The 21,043-nt window shown below is 45.9% G+C and overlaps 1 protein-coding gene across 2 annotated transcripts in view; it reads left to right on the top strand.

The window, feature by feature from the left end:
- Window positions 1-18,655, top strand: part of RFX4 (regulatory factor X4) — a 161,201-nt gene extending 142,546 nt beyond the window's left edge. For both annotated transcript variants that reach the window (XM_041756312.1, XM_041756311.1), the window contains 3 exons: window positions 8,186-8,348; window positions 9,987-10,125; window positions 18,323-18,655. In XM_041756312.1, the coding sequence (XP_041612246.1) occupies window positions 8,186-8,348; window positions 9,987-10,125; window positions 18,323-18,595 (575 nt within the window). In that variant the 3' untranslated portion in view covers window positions 18,596-18,655. The remainder of the gene's footprint in view (window positions 1-8,185; window positions 8,349-9,986; window positions 10,126-18,322) is intronic.
- Window positions 18,656-21,043: the final 2,388 nt, after the last annotated feature.

The following is a 21,043-nucleotide window of genomic DNA, read 5'->3' as shown; positions in this document are numbered from 1 at the left end:
GTCATGCATTGTGGAGCCAAAGTGGTTTGGGTGAGAGAACCTCCCTGCAGTGTAGCAGCTTGTCCGGCAAGGAGACTGTAAGGGAAGAAGGGGATGGGCCGGCTGCGGAGGCCAGGATGTCTAGGACCTCTTTATAATTCTCGTCCAGTTAGTGAGTCTGCTGGCTTTCTTCACAGCTCTGGGGAGGCCTCAAGGTGTGGCAGGTGTGATAGTCAAAGCCACAGGAATATCATAAATGTGTTCAGAGATTTCTGTGCAATGTGTTCAAGAGTCATAAAAGTAGCTTCTTAGAAATACAAATGCAAAACAGGTTCTCTTCAGATGATCGTAACCTTTGAAGATTTTGGCACATTCCTGCTTTGTTCTCAGACATCTCTAGGGGGCATTAAAAATGTCATCCTAGATAAAACTATGTGTAATATTTTTCTCAAGTACTACTCTTGAAATATCCCACTGCTAAATTGGATTGGATCTTGGCATGCATGTGGGTCATGGTCGTGGAAGAGACATATACATAATTTCCTAACAACATGTATGGTTTTATAGATATTGTATTATAAAGCACATTTATCCATGATGCACACCAAGATATTAGGAAGTATACTGTGGTAGATTTCTTGAATTTGTAGATTTGTACAAATATTTCATTGACCAATATTGTGAATTGGAAAACAATTAATGTGTATCTTATAAAATGCATTTGCCATGTTTCTGTTTTTTAAAAAGTAACTCAACATATGGTCTTCATGCCCAGTTAATTTTTATTTCTGTCTTAAAATTACTGGTTGATTTATAGACCATGACTTTCCAAAAAGGATCTGAAGTGATTAACAATTTAAAAAAAAAAAAAAAAGTAAAAGCAAATTTTTAAAAAGGACCCAAACCAGGAAGCAAGAAATAAGTAAAGAAGTGGGGGAAATTAAACAAAATAACCCCTGCTAAAAACAGTTTATTGTATGTTAAATGAAGTCTTCTGCCACCTGGTTATTTTGCTAGTTCTCTAGTGTAGCCTGAATATCATGGCTCTGATGATCAAGTTCAAGTTCGAGTCAAGGCCAATCAGGTGTCTGTGACTCTTCCATATATCAGTGTCTCACTTTTGACAGACACTTCCCCATTTTTCAGCTGCGAAAAAGAGAACAGCATTATGTCTGCTTGGTAAGCACGAAGAGAAAATTAATTCATTGCACATAATCTTTTGGCATCCTTTGGTACAAGCCCTAGTGAATACAAAGTCGAATATTATAGATAATGAGTTATGACTTACCAGGAAAACAGCCACTGCTTATCTATGGCTCAGTCCCATTCTATGTCCATACGTACGTGTGTTTCTAAATGTGTTTTCTAGGGACTGTTTGTATTAATTGTTTTTAAGGGCCGGGTGGGGGTGGAAGAAAGTGAAATGAAAGGCATATCAGGCACCTGAAATTGAACCTGATAGTGGCATGATCAAGTGTATGGCAAGGCCATGATACGTGACTGGGTAAAGGATTCTGCTTTAACAGATTTCTACAAGATAAAGATGTAGCCCATTTATCCATTTTCTTCCCTAATTTGTGAGCTTGCCATCTCACTCTTGGCCCAGCAAAGTTCAGAAACCTTGATTTTTATTAAGGAAAATTGTCCTTTTTCTCCTCAGGAGCAAGGCAGTTGGTTTCAAACTGACCCGGCCCACCTGACACAACATCGGGCTGCAATTCTTTAATGTCATTTAACACAAACGGTAAAGCTCCCGCTGTGTCCTGGTGAGGCCTTGGAAGGGCCCTAGGACCTGGTTTATGATGTCATTGGAGGTACTCCCTCCTTTAGCAATGACAATAAAAGTTAACTATTAAACTCAATGTTTTCACCTTCCCACCATGGGTTCCCTGCAACACAAAGCCAGCAAATTAAATCATTGAGATGCTAGGATGCCTAGAGAAATAAAGGCAAATTCCTTATAAATGGCCCTCACTGTAGAACATCTGGCCTGCCCACCTGCATTTTCTCTACATGGGTTGAGGATGTAACAAAGATAACTGGCCCCTACTCTTTCCCAATAACAAAAGCTCAGTTATTCTGTGGGCAGCTAAAAACAAGGGGGACCTGGTGGACACGGCAGCCCTGCCCCAGAGCCCACGATGACTCATTACAGTCCTTAGAGTTGTCATTGCAGAGAATTCCTCCTCCATCCCTGCTGCTTCCTTTTCTCCAAAGGAATGGATTTGGGAGATACAAGCTGGGGCCGAAAACAAATTGTTGAATCTCTTCTTGACTTTACATCATCAAGGTTTTGGCTTGGTGTTGGGGCCTTCAAATTTGCTCATCCATTCTTTTGTTGACTTCTTTTGTGTCTATGCTGTGTCCTGGGGGCACAAAAGTGAAAAAAAAAAAAACAGGTACAGTCTCTGCCCTCGTGATACTTCTATCCTAATGGGTAAGAGAGTCAATACAGAAATAAACTACCAGGCCAATAAACCATTTCATTTATTTATTTATTTATGATAGTCACAGAGAGAGAGAGAGGCAGAGACACAGGCGGAGGGAGAAGCAGGCTCCATGCACCGGGAGCCTGATGTGGGATTCGATCCCGGGTCTCCAGGATCACGCCCTGGGCCAAAGGCAGGCGCCAAACCGCTGCGCCACCCAGGGATCCCCCAATAAACCATTTCAAATGGTCATAATGAGAATAGTGTGCTAGGAAATGATCAGGGAAGGCCTCTCCGAGGAGGCAGCATGTATCCCAAGACCTGGAATATCACATAAAGCTTGGGGAGAGGAAGAGAACATTCTAGGTCATGGGGAGCAGCATGTGCACAGGCTTGAGGCAGAGAAGAGCCTAGTGTAGTGAGGACTAATGTATATAAGTAAGGGGAAAGTAGCAGCAGGGGATGGGTGCGGAGGTAGGCAGGGCCAGATTTCGAATTAGCATCTCTCTCTGGGAATGGAGCCATTTGCTGCTTCCCGTCAGTTTTGTCAGATTTCAGTCAGGGAGCTACTGATAGAGTCACCCAAACAGATGTGGTTTTCAACTTCAGTGAGTATTCTCCTTAATTAAGCATTATTCCCTTGAGGGTTGACGGTAGCCAATGGGGGACAGAGCCATGGATAGCCAGTGGGATAAATATACATGTGCAGCCTTTTCCTGTCTCAGTCTTGAAGGCTACATGAAATGTTTGTTTAGTAGCAAATACTCTAAAGGAACACTGTTCAAATAGAATTTTCTGTGGTGATGGCAACTTTTTTTTTCTTAATTGAAAATGCCCAAACAGTAGATCCAACCACATTGGGGCTATTGAACACTTGAAATGTGGCTAGTGCAGTTAAAGAACTGAATTTTTTTGTTGTATTTTGTTTTAATTCACTCAAATTTAGATAGCCATCTGTGGCTAGTGGCTACTGTATAGGAAGCTCTAGAATCTAGACATACTTAAAGGATCTTATTTCTCAGGAAAGTACCAACAAAAGGCTTAGGTTAGATCAAGATCTGAGCACCATTCGCGATGGTTCATAGAATCCTAGCAGGGGAAAAGGTTCAAACAGTTACGTTCAAGATCTGAAGGTAGGGTATGGCCAGGTAGCCTGGAAAGTAGCCTGAATTTCACAAGTCTGTGCCAGAACCTCACAACTTCTGACGTTTAATGGCTCTCAACAGGCAGCTTGTGTAATAGGAGGCAATGGGTTAGAGAGCCTTGGTACTCAAACTGTGGTCCACGGACCAAGAGCATTATCATCATTTAGAGGCAGAATTGCTGGTTCAACTCCCAACCTACTGAATCAGAATCTGCATTTTAACAAGATCTCCAGGGATTCAAATGCACATCCTAGTGTAAAAAGCAGCTGTTGTTGTGGAAAGGCTTTGGCGTTGGGTGGGATCTGGGTTCAAATCCCAACTCTGCCACTCATCTGAGCAAGTCTTGGGCCTCAATTTTCTCACCTGAAAAAAGGAGGCAATACTGCCTACTTCAAAAGGTTACCGTGAAGATTCAGTGAGTTAGTGTATACATAGCAGGAGGTCTGGTTTATGTTGTGTGATTACTCATCCATTCCTTCATTTACTCAACAAGTCATTCCTGACCACCTGCTATGTTCTAAGCACCCTTCCTACCCTGTGTTTAAAATCCCTTCCAGGAAAAACAATAACAATAACAACTCAGGGAAGAAAAACCTTTTGTTGGGGATGAGAAGGAAAGAAACTCTTCCTCTCCTGCAGTTTTAATACTAGAACATGGACAACATTTATCTTTAGAGGATTCTCAGATGTTTGGGGATCTTCATAGAATTCTCAAAGCTCAGGGGGCTTTCTCCAGGATCCTCAGACTTTTAAGTGAGGGTGGGCATACGGGAAGGGGAGAGTAAAAGAAAGATGTAGGAATGAGGCACCAGCGGAAGGTTTGTTACTGTTTTACCAATAAGTAAGCATTAGAGCAGTCTTAAAAATTAGGCACAATCTGTTAACTGCACACATTTTCTTTTATTAGTTCACTTAAAAAAAAAGCAGCAGCAATTCTCACTGGAGGTCCCCCTGATAGGAAAGGGAATGTAAGGGGTGTTCTTTGCTGGTCCCCAGGCAAAGAGGGTTTCTCACCCAAGCCAGTAGGTGTTAATCTGCTTAAGCCTGCCTGAGTGGGTCTGTTGGATTGCTGGCACATGGCCATTTAGGCGTTTTGTTTCCCAGACCACAGGAGCCCATTTTTTCCAAGAGTTCCACTAGCTTTTTGTTTGATAACGTCTACTTCTAACAGCATTTACTCCTTCAACAACAATTTCAAGGAAACAAAAATTTACTGAACACCTACTATTTGGCAGACTCTCTGTTGGGGATACAGAGATGAATGAGCAGTTGCTGTGCTCCAGGAGCGCATACAAAAGTAACTTCTACTGCATTCTCTCAGGTGTTGGTTATTATCACTATGTCTTCCTACTGCTTGGGGAAAAAGAGAGATCATTTGGCTTCCTTGGCTGCCTCCGTTTAAATACCCACTGACCTCACTGCACTCTCCTGAGGTCCCAGGGGCTTGAAGGGTTAATTACTTGCTTGCTGTGCCTCATTCATCGGTCTCCCTTACTTCCCACCCTGCTCCAAGTCCATCTCCAATTGTAAAATTTGTTTAATATATTTTAATAATGTTTTTCTTTTCATGGAGACAATACACATTCATTATAGAAAAATACAGATAAGCAAGAAGAAATGTTTTTTTTTAAGGTTTTATTTATTTATTCATGAGAGACACAGAGAAAGAGAGAGAGGCACAGACACAGCAGAAGGAGAAGCAGGCTCCATGCAGGGAGCCCGACATGGGACTCGATCCCAGGTCTCCAGGATCACGCCCTAGGCTAAACCACTGAGCCACCCGGGCTGCCCAGAAGAAATATTTAAAGCCTTCCTCAGTCCCACCACCTAGAGATAAACTATTTAATAATAATAATAAAAAAAGATACTTTTAAAAGTTTTAACTGTAATATAATTTCATATGGAGTGCAAAATATAGAGGTGGGCAGTCATGCATAATCCAATCATCTGGGGCATGATCATGTTGGAATTTTGTCTTTCCAGTCTTCTTGCAGTTACTATAAATGATGCCTAACAGCCTGCTAGAGTCATTATTTCTTTGTATATGATGTACATGTGCAAACCAGGAAAGGGTACTTTTAGCCATACTAGTGAATAAGCATGCCTGTGACTTTATGGAAAAACATGCTTAGGAGTTCGCCGTAATTAGCTAAATTTCTGTTGCTATGCAAATTTCATCCCCCATGACAGAATCTGACCCAGGAAACTTGTCTTTTTTCCCTGGCATCTGAAATGGAACATACAGAAATTTCTGCTTTAAGAGAGACCCAGGAAACTTGTCTTTTTTCCCTGGCATCTGAAATGGAACATACAGAAATTTCTGCTTTAAGAGAGTCTGATACAAAATCCCTGAATTCATAGGGAAGAGCGCGTGAATATCATCAAGAGCCTCCCACGTGCCAAGCTCTTGTCACTTAACTCTCACAACAGTTCTGCAAGACAGATATTATAAGGCCTGTCTCACAGATGATGAAAGAAAGTCTAAGAGGCTTGCCCAAGGACTTCCGGCCAGTACACAGCAGGACTTGGACCTGGAGTATAGAGGCAGTATGGTAGAGAAAATGGAAAACATGTGGCAGACTGGGGTTCAGAGCCCCCCGGTCCCACTCACGGGGACCTCGGGCAAATTAACACTGTGTTTCCCTGGACTGAACTTCAGTGTGACGCCACTAGCTTGAAGGGTGGACCTAAGGAATAGTCCCGAGAACCTAACCTGGAGCCCCTTGTAAGGGTGATCTTGGGGACACTGTTGAGCGGTTCCCAGTTGCCTTTTATGGGAGTATCTAAAAGAAACCCCTGTTTGATCTTAATTCCAAGGACAGATGATTCCTGAGCAATTTGTTTACTACCTTATGGTTCCTGACTTGTGAGTTTTCCCTGTGGCATTGTTTCTTGGAAAACCTCTGAGGCAAATTTAAGGCCCACCCCGAGGAAGAGCTAGAGTGTGCATGTTTAGCCTCATTCCTGGTTGCACATTTTGCTCCACTTTTAATTTCTTTGTTCACTCCCACATTTATATCATCTTCTTGAATCTTCTGTATTCCTGTGCACTCCCTTACGTTCTTTCAGATGTAACCTTCCGTTTCCTCATCTGTGAGGTGGGGATAATATTTATTTTAAGGGTCTCTGTAAAGCACTGGGCACAATGCCTGGATACATTAGATGCTCAATAAATGGTGTCTCTTTCATGCTCTTGGAATAAACTTCTGTCCCTCCGTTTAGAAAGGGCGTTATTTGCATTCCAAAAGATTCTCCAATTTACAAAAGAGTTCAATACAGAGTTCTTTTCATAGTAAACAACTCTGTTCAAAGTAGGATTCCATTTTCACATGCTTTCCAGAATTTCCTTCGCTGAATCTGTTGTGTAATTGGCACAGAGCTGGGCCATCTACTCTCTCTTTCACCTGCTCCATGTCAGGGCAGCTACTCCTAGGCTATTTGCAAAGTCATTAGAATGGAATAGATTGCATTTTTTCATGAAAATCGTTCCTTCAGCTTCACCCAGGAATGCTCAGATAGAAGAGATCTGCTGCAGAGACACAGAATTGGAGCACCAGGTTTTAGTTCACCTTAAAAATGGCCTCCCATAATCAGTTCTTCAATTTTCCCTGTGCCTGCAAGGGGGCATTCAATCCTCGTCCCTCGACCTCCTAAAACTTTAAGGTTTAATTGCTTCCACTAGATCAACATTCTAAAATTTATCAGAAATCGAAGAGTATATCACTTAGGGATTTCTTAAATTACCATTTTTGTATTCTAAGCATCTCACAAAATTCTTAAGCATCTTGAGAGTTTTAAATTTTGTCAGCTTCTTTTCCCAATCCCTAATACTTTCAAGGTATCCAATTAAAAAGTAAATTAATGGAATTAGTAATATGTATGGCATAGGTCACCGTTAAGGTCACTGTCTAATAATCTTCAAAAAGACCTAGGCAGGCAGAGCCCAGTAATCTACTTAGGGCTGCTTAAAGCAGTTTGCTGGCTCCCTGACACCTGTTTTGTTGAGTGTTGAGAAGTTACTTGGCTCTGCCTCTCTGAGCTTTCTTTTGTCCTCCCTCCTGCCCTCCCTCTTTCTCTCTCTTCCTTTCTCTTTTCTTCTATTGGAAATTTTTTGGCCACCAGGCTCTGTGCCAAGCACCAGGGATCCAATAGTGGGCAGAACAGACAAGGCCCCTCTCCTCATGGAGCTTCTAGTCTAGAGGGGCATGGGCATTAAGTAAATCACATTCATGAGTGTGAGTGTAAGATGACAAATTGTGGTGGCACCACAAAGAACTTCAGTTCAGTAGGGAATCTGACTTAGTTTGGGATTAGGAGACAGCTTCTCTGTATTGAGATATAAGGAATGAGTGGGTTCTAAGGAAGAATAAAGTTTTAGGCAGCAGAAAGAGCACATGCAAAGGCTCTGTGGTACTAGGAATCATGGTCCTCTGGGAAAAATGAAAGAAAAATATTGTGGCTGGAGCAGAGAGAACAGAGGCAACAGGTAGGGGTTGCTTCTCATGAGGTCAGCCAGGACAGAGACACATGCTTTGTAAAGATTTTGACTTTCAGCCTAAAGAGTATGGGAGGCCACTCAAGAGTAGGGCATGGAAGAACGGAGTGTGTGACTTTTGCATCTTATCTCTGCAGGAGCAATGCAGTCCTACACATGGTCTCTGACCTATACAGTGACAACGGCAGCAGGGTCCCCAGCTGAGAACTCCCAACAGCTGCCCTGTATGAGGAGTACTCATGTGCCTTCTTCCTCCGTGACACACAGGATACCAGTTTATCCGCACAGAGAGGAGCACGGGTAGGTAACTTCCTGGGATGCCGCCGGACTTTTAAATTTGGCTTCGTTTAGCAGTTGTTTTCTCCAAGGGCAGGAAGAATCTGTCCTTCATGGGGCTTGCGTAGCGTGCTCAGGGCGGCCCCACCTATAACTGTGTCTCGTGGAGCCCATTTCCCAGATGAGGAAATCGAGATAGCGGCTCAAGTTCAGTCCTGCAGGGTCACACAGCCGGTAGACACAGGGCCCAGACTGACCACCTGTCTTGACTCCAGAACCTGTTCTTCTCTCTCTTCGCTGTAGAGCCTCAGCAGAAGGCCCCCTCCCGACAGTTACCCCAGGTGGTAGAGCCTCACAGCGGCGGGGGCTTCTGTGATTGGATTAGAGGAGGACTTAGAGGGTTGAGGCCCCCTGGACAGCAGCAGCTGTTAATGGGGTACCAGGAACCCCTGTGCGTTCCAATGGTGCTTTGTGCCCGAAGAAACAAAATATTGATCTTGCCCCATCCTTCCCCAAATCTCTGTAGTGCCGTTGCTGTGATGAATGAATTACAAATCCATTAAAAAGTGTTACCTGAATCATAGCTTCTTGCCATCAGGCAGTGTCTTAATCAAAAGACACTAATCTTATCATGTCTCACATCCAGTCGTTTGGAAATCACTTATGATGCTAAAAAAGGCCCTTCTTCTCACGAAGGCAAGACTCTGCCAGGCAGGTCCTGTGAGACGGTGCCAGCAGAGCCACGTGGGAGATGCAGAGGACGCCCCCTTAAGTGCCCCCACATGGTGCCCAGCATAGCGCTGCCGGGGGCCAGCCCCACGTTCTGTCCGCAGGCTCAGGTCCCTGACCAGTGGGAGGGCAGCCTTTCTTTGCTCAGGGGACCTCTCCGAGCATCTTTCCACACATTTAGAACAGACTTTGAGAATTGCTTCAGGAAGCCTTTTGATTCCAGAACAATGGCAGAACAGACACCCACGTGGCCTTACGTCAGTGTTTTTGCTGTAAAGATGTTATTAGAACAACAGTGAACAGACCTGTATTTCCCAGGACCTTCTATTTTAAAGAGTGTCTTCACCTGTCTGACCCCCAGAATAACCAGGGCTAGCGTTTTTACAGATGTGATGAACAGGCTGCGAGGACCCCAGGGTCCCCCAGCTAGAAAGGGGTGGAGCCAGGCTCAGCACTGGGATCTCTGACACCGGGTTGATGGCCCACGGTGTTTCCCCACTGGAGACAGCTCCCAACTATACACAACATCCTGCCCCCTACGGGCAAGCAGAAGCCTGAATGATACAAAACATAAATCCCAAAGTAGTTTCTTCTTTCTTTCCTATTTGACTATAGGCTACACTGTGGGGCTTTTCAACAGGACAGGAGGAGAGGTTTCCATCACTAATTATGTTTTGCTCAGGGCCGGCTCCCATTCCCTGAGCATGCTCTGGGTGCTAAGGGAGGTGTGCTGAGGAGAGAAGGAGTCAGCCCAGGAGTCTGAACTCACCACAATGGGGTGGGAATGGTAAGAACCAAAAAAAGGAGGAGAAAAAATGGAAAAGATGAAAAAAGAATGCAAGGGGGGGGAAGATGAGGTTGATTTTTAAAGGTGTCACAGTGATTCGCTGTGCCGGCCCCGGCACAATGTTCAGCATGCCCACTGCGTTGCAGGTACACGGGAAGCTATAACTACGGGAGCTACGGCGGCCAGCACCCGCCCCCCATGCAGAGCCAGTACCCGGCCCTCCCCCATGACACAGCCATCTCTGGGCCGCTGCACTACTCCCCTTACCACAGGAGCTCTGCACAGGTGAGTTGTGGCCCTGCGTCCTCACCCAGGCCTCAGGATGCTTGGTGGTAGGTCTAGTCAATTTAAGACAGCTAAGTACTTTCTGTATACCGTGTGTGTCTGTCACCAAAGAGAGGATGGTGCTTTCCTCAGGGTCACTTCTCACCCTTCGGTGGCCACCCACTGAGGCGGGTGCTCGGCCAGCGTTCATAGTGTTCATGCTCCACTCCGTCTCGCACACGTGGGTGCACACCAGTTGTCTTTGGTCCTGCCCTCTCCGACCTCTCTAATCCCAGAATCCAGTCAGCCATGATGTCTGCTGCCCTTTCTCAGGCAGCCACCCCCACACGGGATCTTTGGTCTCCCATCCTCTGGGGGCCAGCCCTCATCGAGTCCGGTCAGGATGGTTACCTGGGTATCATTCTAACTGGTCTCTGGGTCTCACATCTGTTCCTTTCCAGTCTGGTACATACACACAACCTCACCTGAAGAATCTTCCTGAAATGGACCCTTTATCAGATTGTTCTCAAGCCACACATTTCCTTTGGCTCTTCCCTTGTCTAACAGACCAAGTCAACCCTCTGTGGCCTGTGGCGAATGAACTTGTGGTTGCACCTAGAATGCCAGTGTCAGGCCCTCTGCTTGTCTCAGACACTTCCTGTGGCTCTGGCCTCAAAGGCAGTTGGTCACCAGTTCTATTCAATTCTACATCCTCAACGGCTCTGTACCCCCACTGTCCTTGCCTCAGCTCAGGTCTAAGCTAGACGGTGACAAAAATCCTTCCCATCAGTCTCTGTGTCACTGATCTTGCCCCTTTCTGGTCCATCCTCTACACGGTAGCTGGAGGAGCCTTTTGGAAAAAATCCGACTGGCCATTAACACTCTCCTTTTCATGTCATCGTGTTCAAAGTCAAGTTCATTTCCTTGGCATGTCTCTTTTGACTTGCTACCATCTGGCTTCTGCCTGCCTCTGTGGCCCACCAGCCCCACCCCCACCCCATTTGCTCCAGCCATGTCTACCCCCGTGCAGCTCCCAGATACTCTCTTCCCAGGCTGGGACTTTCTTTCCTCCCAGCCTCCTGCTTGTTCAGGACCAGCACCTCACTGTCTCTGTGGCACCTCCTGACACCTACCCTTCTTTCCTCCAGCACCTTATGAGGTACCACTGTTCTAGAATCACATGGCGCCTCTGTCAGGAACCCTCCGCACACCCCAGTATCATCACTGACTTCTCTGACTCCTACAGGAGACCCCAGAGCTCCCCGAGGACAAAAAATTAAATCTAGTATCCCTGAGTCACAGGCCATGGCACCTATGAAAAGCAACATCTACCTTGTCATATGCCAGACACTGTGCTGAGCAATTTACACATCGTTAGGGTAATCTTTGCAGAAAAGAAGTGAGAGGAGCTTGCCCGAGGATTTGAACCAGGCAGTGTGACCCCGTGTGTCCAAGCTCCTACACGTGGCCCTCTGCCACCTCTCCTACGTCGGCAGTCACTAAAAGTTTCTGGACCCTATGAGACAGGAAGTGAGGCAGCACCCACAACAGGAGTGCAGAGGACCCTCCACTGCGGGTGGGGCTGGGAGCCCGGGAGGCAAGGTGGGACCGCTGCTTGAGGGGGGCTCCCAGCATAGGCTGGAAGGGGCCCAGTACAGGCAGAGAGCTCTGCTTGCAAAGCGCTTGTGGGAATCTAGAACAGAGATGGCAGGATTGAGGAGGGTGGAGGCTGTGGTTGCATCAGCTGCCAGCCCGCGGACTGGCCCCCGAGGGGAGGCTCTGAGGAGAGCGTATCCATAATACACAGGCGCACGGGGCAAACAGGCCTCTGTTTTGATTTCCATCCTCAGTACCAAGGGGAGCCCAGGTGCAGTCCCCAAACAAGGTAAGAAGTTGATTCCACTAAACCATCACCCGGGGCACTCATTATAGGCCTCCAACTGCGTCATGCAGACAAGCCAGCTCCTTAGGTATTGCTTCCCTCAGGAGCAGAGTCTGTGCTGCTCAGAAAATGACTGTGATCCGCAAAATGACTCAGAGCTGCTGTCAGAGCCTGGTCCGCACTTAACAGCAGTCTAAGCAGCTCATGCATTCGCTCACTCACTCACTCACTCACCCATTCCCTCCTCACATGATCTTGGGGTCTGTGGTGTGCCAGGCCTGCTCCAGCCCCTCATCACACGGTGGAGAAGGGGACAGAAGTGTGCCTGCTCCAGTAGGAGAGTCACTGAAGCAGCAATGGTGGATCAGAGGCTACAGTCCCCAGCCACGGCACCCATCACTGTGTTCCCTCTTTCTTCCCCTCCTTCGTTTCTGGGATGATATTTTTAAAGCCATTGCCATAAAAAGAAACCAGGGTCTCATAAAGGCCCCTGTGGTGATCAAAGATAGGTCTGCAGCCTCCGCTCAGGAAGCCACAGAAGCCCCCGAATGGAGCACTATCATTTCATAGCAGCTTCTTATTCGAAGGGCCAAGGACTAATTGAAAGCCCATGGGAGTCTTTTGAATCCCTACGATTCAAGAGGTGATAGGATCAGTCAGCCTGTTCGGCACCGTGCCCTGCGACCCTCTGACAACCTCTGACCACACACTCCTGTTCTGTGCTTGGAGGGCAATGCCTTCGCCTCTGTCTGTGAAGTGGGGTGAGAAGTTAATTATATCACCTCTCTACCCCAGCAGATGGGGTAGAGCAGATGGGGTGATCGGTGCTACTGGAGAAGGTAGAGTCTGAACACAAAGAATTCTTTCTTTTGTTTGTCATTAACATTTATGGATCAAGCCCTGTTTGGGGCACTTTGCAAATACATGACTCACTTAATTCTCATGGCAACCTGGGGAAGGAAGGCATTTTCTCCAGTTTCTAATTAATGATGAGGAGACCACCTCATAAGGTAATTTGCACATCCTATGCTTCCAGTAAGGTAGCAAAGCAGACTCAGATGTAAATGCCCCAGCTCTGAACCCAGAGCCCAGGCCATTTGGAGGGTAGGTGCAAATTCAAGAAGTTACTGCAACTGTTCTCTGTCAGTGTCAAGTGACAGAAGAATCACACGCCTAGACTCACTCTTTCTTTGCTCTCACAGTACATGGGTTCAACAGTGAGCATAGAGGGGGGAAACCCACTGCAGGGCTGATTAGTTTTAGCTTTCCAGAGCAGAGCTCAAGCTGTTCCAATCCTGAGCACTTAATATCGCACTTCATTATATCAGGCTCAGCGGGGACAAGATAATTCTGAATTGGAGAGAAACCACAATTCTAGAATATGGTTAAGGAATGCATTTGGTCATCAGCACAATAGTAACTGAATATAAATAACTTTTGCAAATAAATGCCCATCTTACAGACTGATACAGCGTATCCATGAAGTGCAGCCATCACCTGCATCCCAGCATTTATATGCTCAAAATAATGTGAACTTATTTGGTTTTTGCAATAGGGTGTGTGTCTGTGCTCTGATCTCTCCTGGTTATTTACATGACATATGCCTACCTCTTGGGTAATAAAGGTAAACCTCCAGTCCTGCTTGAATTCTCATAATTTCTGAATTAGTGAGTCCAGATGAAGGAGGTTTCATACTGTAAGGTTGGAATTACTTCAGAAAAACACTTCTTGCATCTATGCTACACTTGTTCACACCAAACTAAGTGAACAAGAGGTAGTCTTAGCTGCCTCTTCCCCCGTACCTCATTCTTATGCCTGACCAAATAGGGGAAAGAAGCCAGACCAAATGCATGGCTACAAAATATTTCTGGGCCTCATTCAACACATGTTTGGGGAACTTTTACCCGTGAGCAACCATGAAGGTGCACCAGGCCCCTGAGCTCAAAAGCCATTTGATCAACTAGAAGCTGTATGGCTAGACATTCACTTAGAATAGACTAGAAAGCTGTTCTTTATGCCTCATCTGTATGGCAAAGGTCCGGCCTGGCCAGCCAGTCACATGACTACAGAATCTCTAGTGGCCCAGCCCAGCCCAGCCCAGCGCCAATTTTCTTAGGGTGTTAGATTTGGGGATAGCAACCTGAGCCAAAATCAAAACCATAGTGGCGTAAGCCCTGTGAGTGTAGGGCCAGGCTTCCAGGGTTCAAATCTCAGCTCTGTCTCTAATTAGCTCTGTGCCTTATCTGAAAAATGGGGAGAATTATAGTACATATTTCTTAGGTCTGTGAGGGTTTAGTGAGTTGATAAAGTTTAGAACAGGGCCTGGCTCATGGGTAACACTATTTGTGTATATTATCTTTTGTAACACCACAAATATTATATTTTGCACAATTAAAGAATATCTGTTTCTCTTGCTATACTAGCTTTAGAGAGACCGGGATACCTGGTCTTTTTTTCCTGACCATTATATCCCCAGGACCCAGAATAGATGTGGGTTTTAGTGGGTACTCACTTAAATACTTGTCAATGAAATGAATGAATGAATGAATGAATGGCTCCTCAGTCTGATACTAAGTTGCTCTGTGACTTCAAGCAGATCGTTTCCCCTCTTTTGACCTCAATTCTCTCATCTGTGAAATGAGAGGTAGGACCAGATGGTTAGTCACTCAGGCTCTTCCTATCATTATTGCACCATGATCTTATGATGTGAAGAATATTAATAAGAGCTAACACATTTTGAAAACTTACTATGTGGGAGTTCTAAGTGTTTCATGTGTATTAACTCACTTAATCCAGACCCTAAAAGCTCAGCGGATGTGGATTGTCAGGCAAAGATTTTAGGGGAGCTACATCCTCTTCCAGAAGAGAGTACGAAGAAGCCTGCCTGGGGGCAGACCCACTGGTAGGACTTTGGGGCAGTGTGAGAGCCGCCTTTCATAGGAAAACAGTTTGTGCTCCTGACTGGGCCACCTCTCACCCCTTGCTCTGGGAGTAGCCCACTTGGTGAGGGTCAGGGATAAAGGGCTCATTCTTCCCTCTTCATGTGCAGGAGAGTCAGCCGTGGGATGGGGAGTTGTTTCTCAAAATAGAACTTCCTAATATGATTCCAAAGAGGCCTGTAGTCAATCACAGCTGAGATGGCCATCTGACAGAAACTTTGACTCCTGATGCATGTGCACACGCATGCGTATGTGCCCATGAGCACCCCTCACACACCTCTCTCAAAGGCAGGGACTGGTGACTTCTCTCCAGTTTAACATCAGTAGTAGCCACAGCGTGTGACTTAACCCAGCAGATGGCAACTTCCTGTTATGGGCCCTCAACAAAAAGTGCCTTTATTCTGGGCAGAACTCTCTGGACCCCAGGGTTTGTGCCCAGCATGCTTCAGGACCCCGCATGAAACCGGATGTAAAGTGTGAAAGGTGAGGCGGGTGCCACAGGCCGGCCTCAGCCGCTCCCACCAGACTAAATAGAAGCCTCATTGGTGGCGTTAATCAGCAGGCCGAGGCAGCGGGCACTTCAGCCTCTCATCTTTCAATGGTCTCTTCACCACGGGGAAAACGAGTCACTGACTCATTTGCAATTAGCTGACCTAACGGGACAGATTTTTCCATGCTAGATTCTGTGGTAACAGGATTTTATTGTCCCATTAGAGATATTTTGAGCAAGTCTCATTTCCAGGCAATTACGCTTTTGAGTCTGTGACACAACCCCTGGGCACAGCTGCATCTAGGGTCCTTGATTAGGCACAAAAGCCACACTCTCTTGGGTTCTATGGGAAAGAGGCTCCAAGTCCATACTGTGTGACATTTTACCTACTCGGGCCAAGCCAAGGGAGGTTCTGTCAGAAGCAGCAAGACGAGGCCTGGTCAGAGCTGTCAGGCCCCGTGATGTGCCGGGGAGGAGAGAGCTGAAAGCCAGAGAGACGAAGACCTTCAAGTGTAATGGGGTGTGTTCCAAAAGCAGTGTGTCTTCCTCTTTCGTGTGATTCAGCTGTGACAAGTTAGGCCTAGTTTGTGCCACAGTGATGTGAAGGGAAAGAGCTACCCCAGCACTGGGTTTTTGTGCCAGCCGGCAGGGGGACTGTGTGGGCACGATGCTTTACCTCAAGGGGCCTAGCGTTCTCAGGTGCATCCACGGGATTGGATTATATGATCCCTAAGCTTCTTTCTAGTGGTAACACCCTGGTATTCGGTCACTGGACAGTTGCTGAGGTGCCAGGCGTCGTTCCAGATGTGGAACGGTAGTGAGCATGACAAAGCCCTGCCAGGAGCTTAAGAATAGAAGTCAGGGGAAACAGCTAACAAGTGAGATGGTAAGCGCCTGACCTGAGACAGAGGTTGGAGCATTTAGCTTCTTGAGATGGAATGTCCAGAAAAGTCTCTGAGGAGGTGACATTTGAGCTGAGATCTGAGGAATAACAACAACAACAACAAAAGGCAGCCATGCAAGGAGCTTGGGGGGTAGGGGTGGGAAACCAGTGTTTCAGGCAGAGGGAACAGGTAGGACAAAATTCCCTGAGAGGGGAACCAGCTTGGCATGCCACAGGATGGAGAGGAGGCCCCTGTGCCAGGGAGAGCACCATGGGGTGAGGTGACACATGTGCAGGGAGCTTAATCGAGGGAATATCAGGAGGGGGAAGCAAACTTTAGGAAAATAAAGACCGTTTTATAATACTATTTCTTAACATTACATGTTTGATACCTGGGGTCTTGTTCTCTTGGGCAGGGCCAGGTCTGTTGAGCTCTCAGGCCTGAGGCTCCACTGAGGCTGCCGTACAAGCAGCGTCCTGTAGGCTCCCTTCACGGGGACATGGATGTACTTCAGCGATTCTCCATTCTCGATTCTTGTCTGATTTGAGGCTATGACAGCCTCGCTGCGCTGTCCACGGTCTCCTTGGTAACAGCCCAAGCCGCCTGCCCCCCCCCCAGGCACCACCCACACTTCTCCCCCTTTCCTACCTGCGCTTTGGCTGTGGAGTGGCTGCGGGCCCTATGTTAGGCTCGCGGTCCTGTGTAAGAGAACCCTCACTACCCGAAGGTGGGGCTCTCCCGACCTCAGTCACTGTCCCTCCGCATGCTTGGGGCCTAACAGCCTTTCCCTGCTTCCCTCGGGCTCCCGCTCACAGGAGCAGAATAGTTCCCTTTGGCCCCCTCGACTCCAGGGAGCAGCCACTGTTGTCAGAATCCCTTCTCGCGGCTGTCTAGGCTTCAGCCTGTCTGTCTCTCTCCCAGGAGGCAGCCTCCCACCTAATCCCTCGGGGCTCCATTCTCCAACTGTCAGGGAAGACAGATGGGGAGCAGAAGACTCGAGACATACTCTTTCTCCCCTACTCGCTGCCCTTGCCATCCTCGTGGACTGGCTCCCGTCCTTGTCGGGGTGGACCTTACGTAGCCCAGCAAGGAAGTCTGCGTGTGTGGGGGCCGGCCTGCAGACTAGGAGCCCTCCGTGGGAGCCCAGCTCCCCTCACCTTCCTCCTCTCCGACTGTACTCCGAGGGGCTTATTTGCATGGCTGTCTTGGAAACAGAGAAGAATGTAGAAGAAGCAGCACTTCAGAGGCACTTCTCTTATTCCTAATTCTTTCTAGAACTCTTTCCCTCTTCTGTCCTACACAAAAGCACCCCTCCTGTCGCCTCTCAATTGGCTTATCTCAACTGTTTCCTCCACATTCACACCAAGCCTAACAATTCACCATTTCCTACTTGTGCATCTTTCAGGACTTCAGTGAATGTGAATCAAAAAGAGAGATGTTCTCTAAATGATAGGCACTAATAATAACTTTTGAAGCTGTTGGCTTGCTTCCTCTTCAAAAGCCTGCTCTCAGGCTGCAGTTCATAATTGAATTCAACTGTAAAATGCTATTTTTAATAATGTCACTGTGTTGTACTTGGGAGTATTGTTCTCTTGCGTTGATGGACTGAGATCTATCCCATCTCCAGAACTTACGGTAAAATTCAAAACCATACATCCATACGTCCATATCTGTTTGGACAAGCTGCTACTTACACACATACATAACTCTCACACCACTGTATTCATAGTGGGGCTATTCCCTCTTTTGGATTTGACTTGCCCAAATATTCCAGATTTAGAGCAAAAATCAGTATTAGCACTTGAGCGAACACCAGTTCAACCGTGGATATGAAATCCTTTGCATTTCTCCTGTTAGTTACTTCCTAGGCCAAGGTTCAATCTTTTGGAAGTTCACAGATTCCTATCAACTTTCATTAAGAGCATCTTAAGAAATTAACTTACTCTGTGAACATGACCAGTATTGTGTATATGCAACTTGCAAGCTAAGTTTAACTTTGTGGAATTTCTTTCCCCTCAACAAGTACCCTTTCAATAGCCCTACTTCCCGGATGGAACCCTGTTTGATGAGCAGTACTCCCAGACTGCATCCTACCCCCGTCACCCCCCGATGGCCAGAGGTGCCCACAGCCAACACGTGCTACACCAGCCCGTCTGTGCATTCCACGAGGTATGGAAACTCTAGTGACATGTACACCCCCCTGACCACGCGCAGGAATTCTGAGTACGAGCACATGCAACACTTTCCTGGCTTTGCTTACATCAACGGAGAGGCCTCCACAGGATGGGCTAAATGACTGCTATCGCAGGAATCCATATTTAATATTAATAATAATTATTAATAATAATAAACCCAACAACCCACCCCCAGAAGACGTTATCTCTATACATCATAACTCATGGACTATTCCTAGGTGTCCATTTTCCTAATGAATGTGAGTCTGGGATTCAGTGTGGGATGGATAAACTTTAGTTCAGAAACAGGACTCACTAAAAGTCAGTGAGATCAGGCTCCCGTAGCCAAGCCAGACTTGACTGATTCTATAGAGCACTATTTTGGGCAGGCCAATCTGTGCCTTTTCCCTCCGTTCCATGACTTTGCTTTGTGTTGGCAAACACTCCCTGTAAACTACTTATTTTCCTGTTGACAAAAAGCTCATTAGTCTTGATGGATACTAGAGACAGAGTCTGGTTTGTGTTCTTGGATGGGCACATAATTTACCAAGAGCATTCACCTTGCCATCTGTCTGTCATCTTACCATCCGATGAACCACCCTCAGGTATGTTCTACGTATCCCTTCTTCCTGGCGCCACCACTGCTTCCTGGAGCATCAGGGCTAAATGCTGGTGGCTGGAAAACTCTAGATTCCCTGCTATTACACTCGTGTCTTTCACAGTACCTGCATTGTCTTGGAATGTAAGCACTGTCTAGAGGGAAGGAAGAGGCCTGTTCTGTATGCCTTAAGTTGACTGAGGTTTGTAGGGGACCGGTTCTTCTACATATAAGTATTTGTCCTAAGTTTGCACAATGGGTAGTGTCAGCAAAAGGCAGGAGAGGGGTTTTTTAAATTCTGTGAGAATGTGGATTTATGGTATTGAGTATCACACTCAGCTCTGCTGTATTATTAACTCTCTGAAACCAGATGGACCAAACGTTAACTTACCTAGCACCAAGTGTGAAAATGACTTTCATGGTTCCTTCATAAGACCATAATAATTTCCGACACTTTGATAGAAAAAAATTCAAAGCTGTGCCTTTGAGCCTATACTATACTGTGTATGTGTGGAAATAAAAAATGTATTGTACTTTTGGAAAATTTTTTTCGTAGGCATTTTTCTGTCAGATTTGTAGCAATTTGTGAGGTTCGTTAGAGATTAACATAGGTTTTCTTTCTGTATTATAAAATGCACCAAGCAATTATGGTGGACCTATTACCCTATGGGTAAGAAATAAATGGAAATATGACATCGGATGTTTTAGCAGTTGTTCTGTAAATAAAATCTTTGATCACACCACTCAGTGTGATAATCATGTCTACAGCTAAAATGGAAATAGTTTTATCTGTACAGTTGTGCAAGATATGAATGGTTTCACACTCAAATAAAAAGTATTGAAATGACCTCTTTCTTCATTTTCATTTTGCATCTGACCTGTGTGTGTGTGGGAGAGAGAGACAAAGACAGAGATAAATAGCGTTCTGAATACTTAGGGTATATGGAAGTAGGCAAAACAAAATTATCAGCTTGTGTTTATACACTTCCCCCATCATCTTGTCATAAAACAATCATCAAAATTTGGATATGCCACACATCCAGTCCTCAAATGATTTAATACCGATGGCCTAACTGAGGTCTGTAGGGGACCAATTCCACATACAAGGATTTGTCTTATGTTTGCACGATGGCTGGCGTCAGCAAAGGGCAGGAACCTTTCAGCTCTTATAGGAAATATTATTCGTCAATACCAGTATCATTAAGGGGTCCCCTGGTACTTAGTTCATTATGCTTTAATGATCACTGGGTGTAAAGATATTTCAAGTGCAGTGCTTTAAATACTAATAAACTTCTGGGCTAGAACAGTAACATTCCTGAATACTTAAGGATCAACAAATTCATCTTCAGCACTGCATTTTGATTCTAGGGCTGAGGAGTGAGGCTATAGAGGCAAAATGACTATTTTGTCCAAACGTTAAAGAGTAGGATCTATGAGAAATTCAGAGCCAGAGTTCCAGAAATGGCAGCAGTGACTATTTTAACTAAAAGGCAAGAGAATTTGACAACTCAATTTGCATGTTGAAAGATTTATTTTTAAAGCTGAGCTCTTCCTTGCTATTACATAACATATTTATACCTAAAAATGATTTTAGGATTAAAATGATATATTTTACATAGCATCCCCTTAAAAATATTTCACTATGTTGTTCAACAAAAAGAAAGTCGATGTTGGATTTCACTGCCTGAAGGTAAATCAGTTTGCTTGGCCCTGACGTATTAGTTGGCCCTGTCTGCAGAAAGGGGGTGGTCAGATTTAGTCATCGTGTAACAGCAACCTGAGGACAAGCAGACCCGTTGCCCTCTTACAATTCAAAGGTAGTGCTCCATAAAGGAAAGGATGTAGTCAGTCTGACGCCCAACTTACCGAGCATGAAAAAATGAAGCCATTGCCAAATTTTCTGGCCAGGGAGCAGCAGCACATAAATGAGCCACACTCATGTGCAAGTAGCCAGCCACAAGGTCACTCAGGG

Source organism: Vulpes lagopus, chromosome 5 (genome assembly GCF_018345385.1).
Source record: "Vulpes lagopus strain Blue_001 chromosome 5, ASM1834538v1, whole genome shotgun sequence".
NCBI lineage: Eukaryota > Metazoa > Chordata > Mammalia > Carnivora > Canidae > Vulpes > Vulpes lagopus.
The sequence above is the reverse complement of the archived record's forward strand: the minus strand, read 5'-3'. Positions and strand labels throughout refer to the sequence as shown.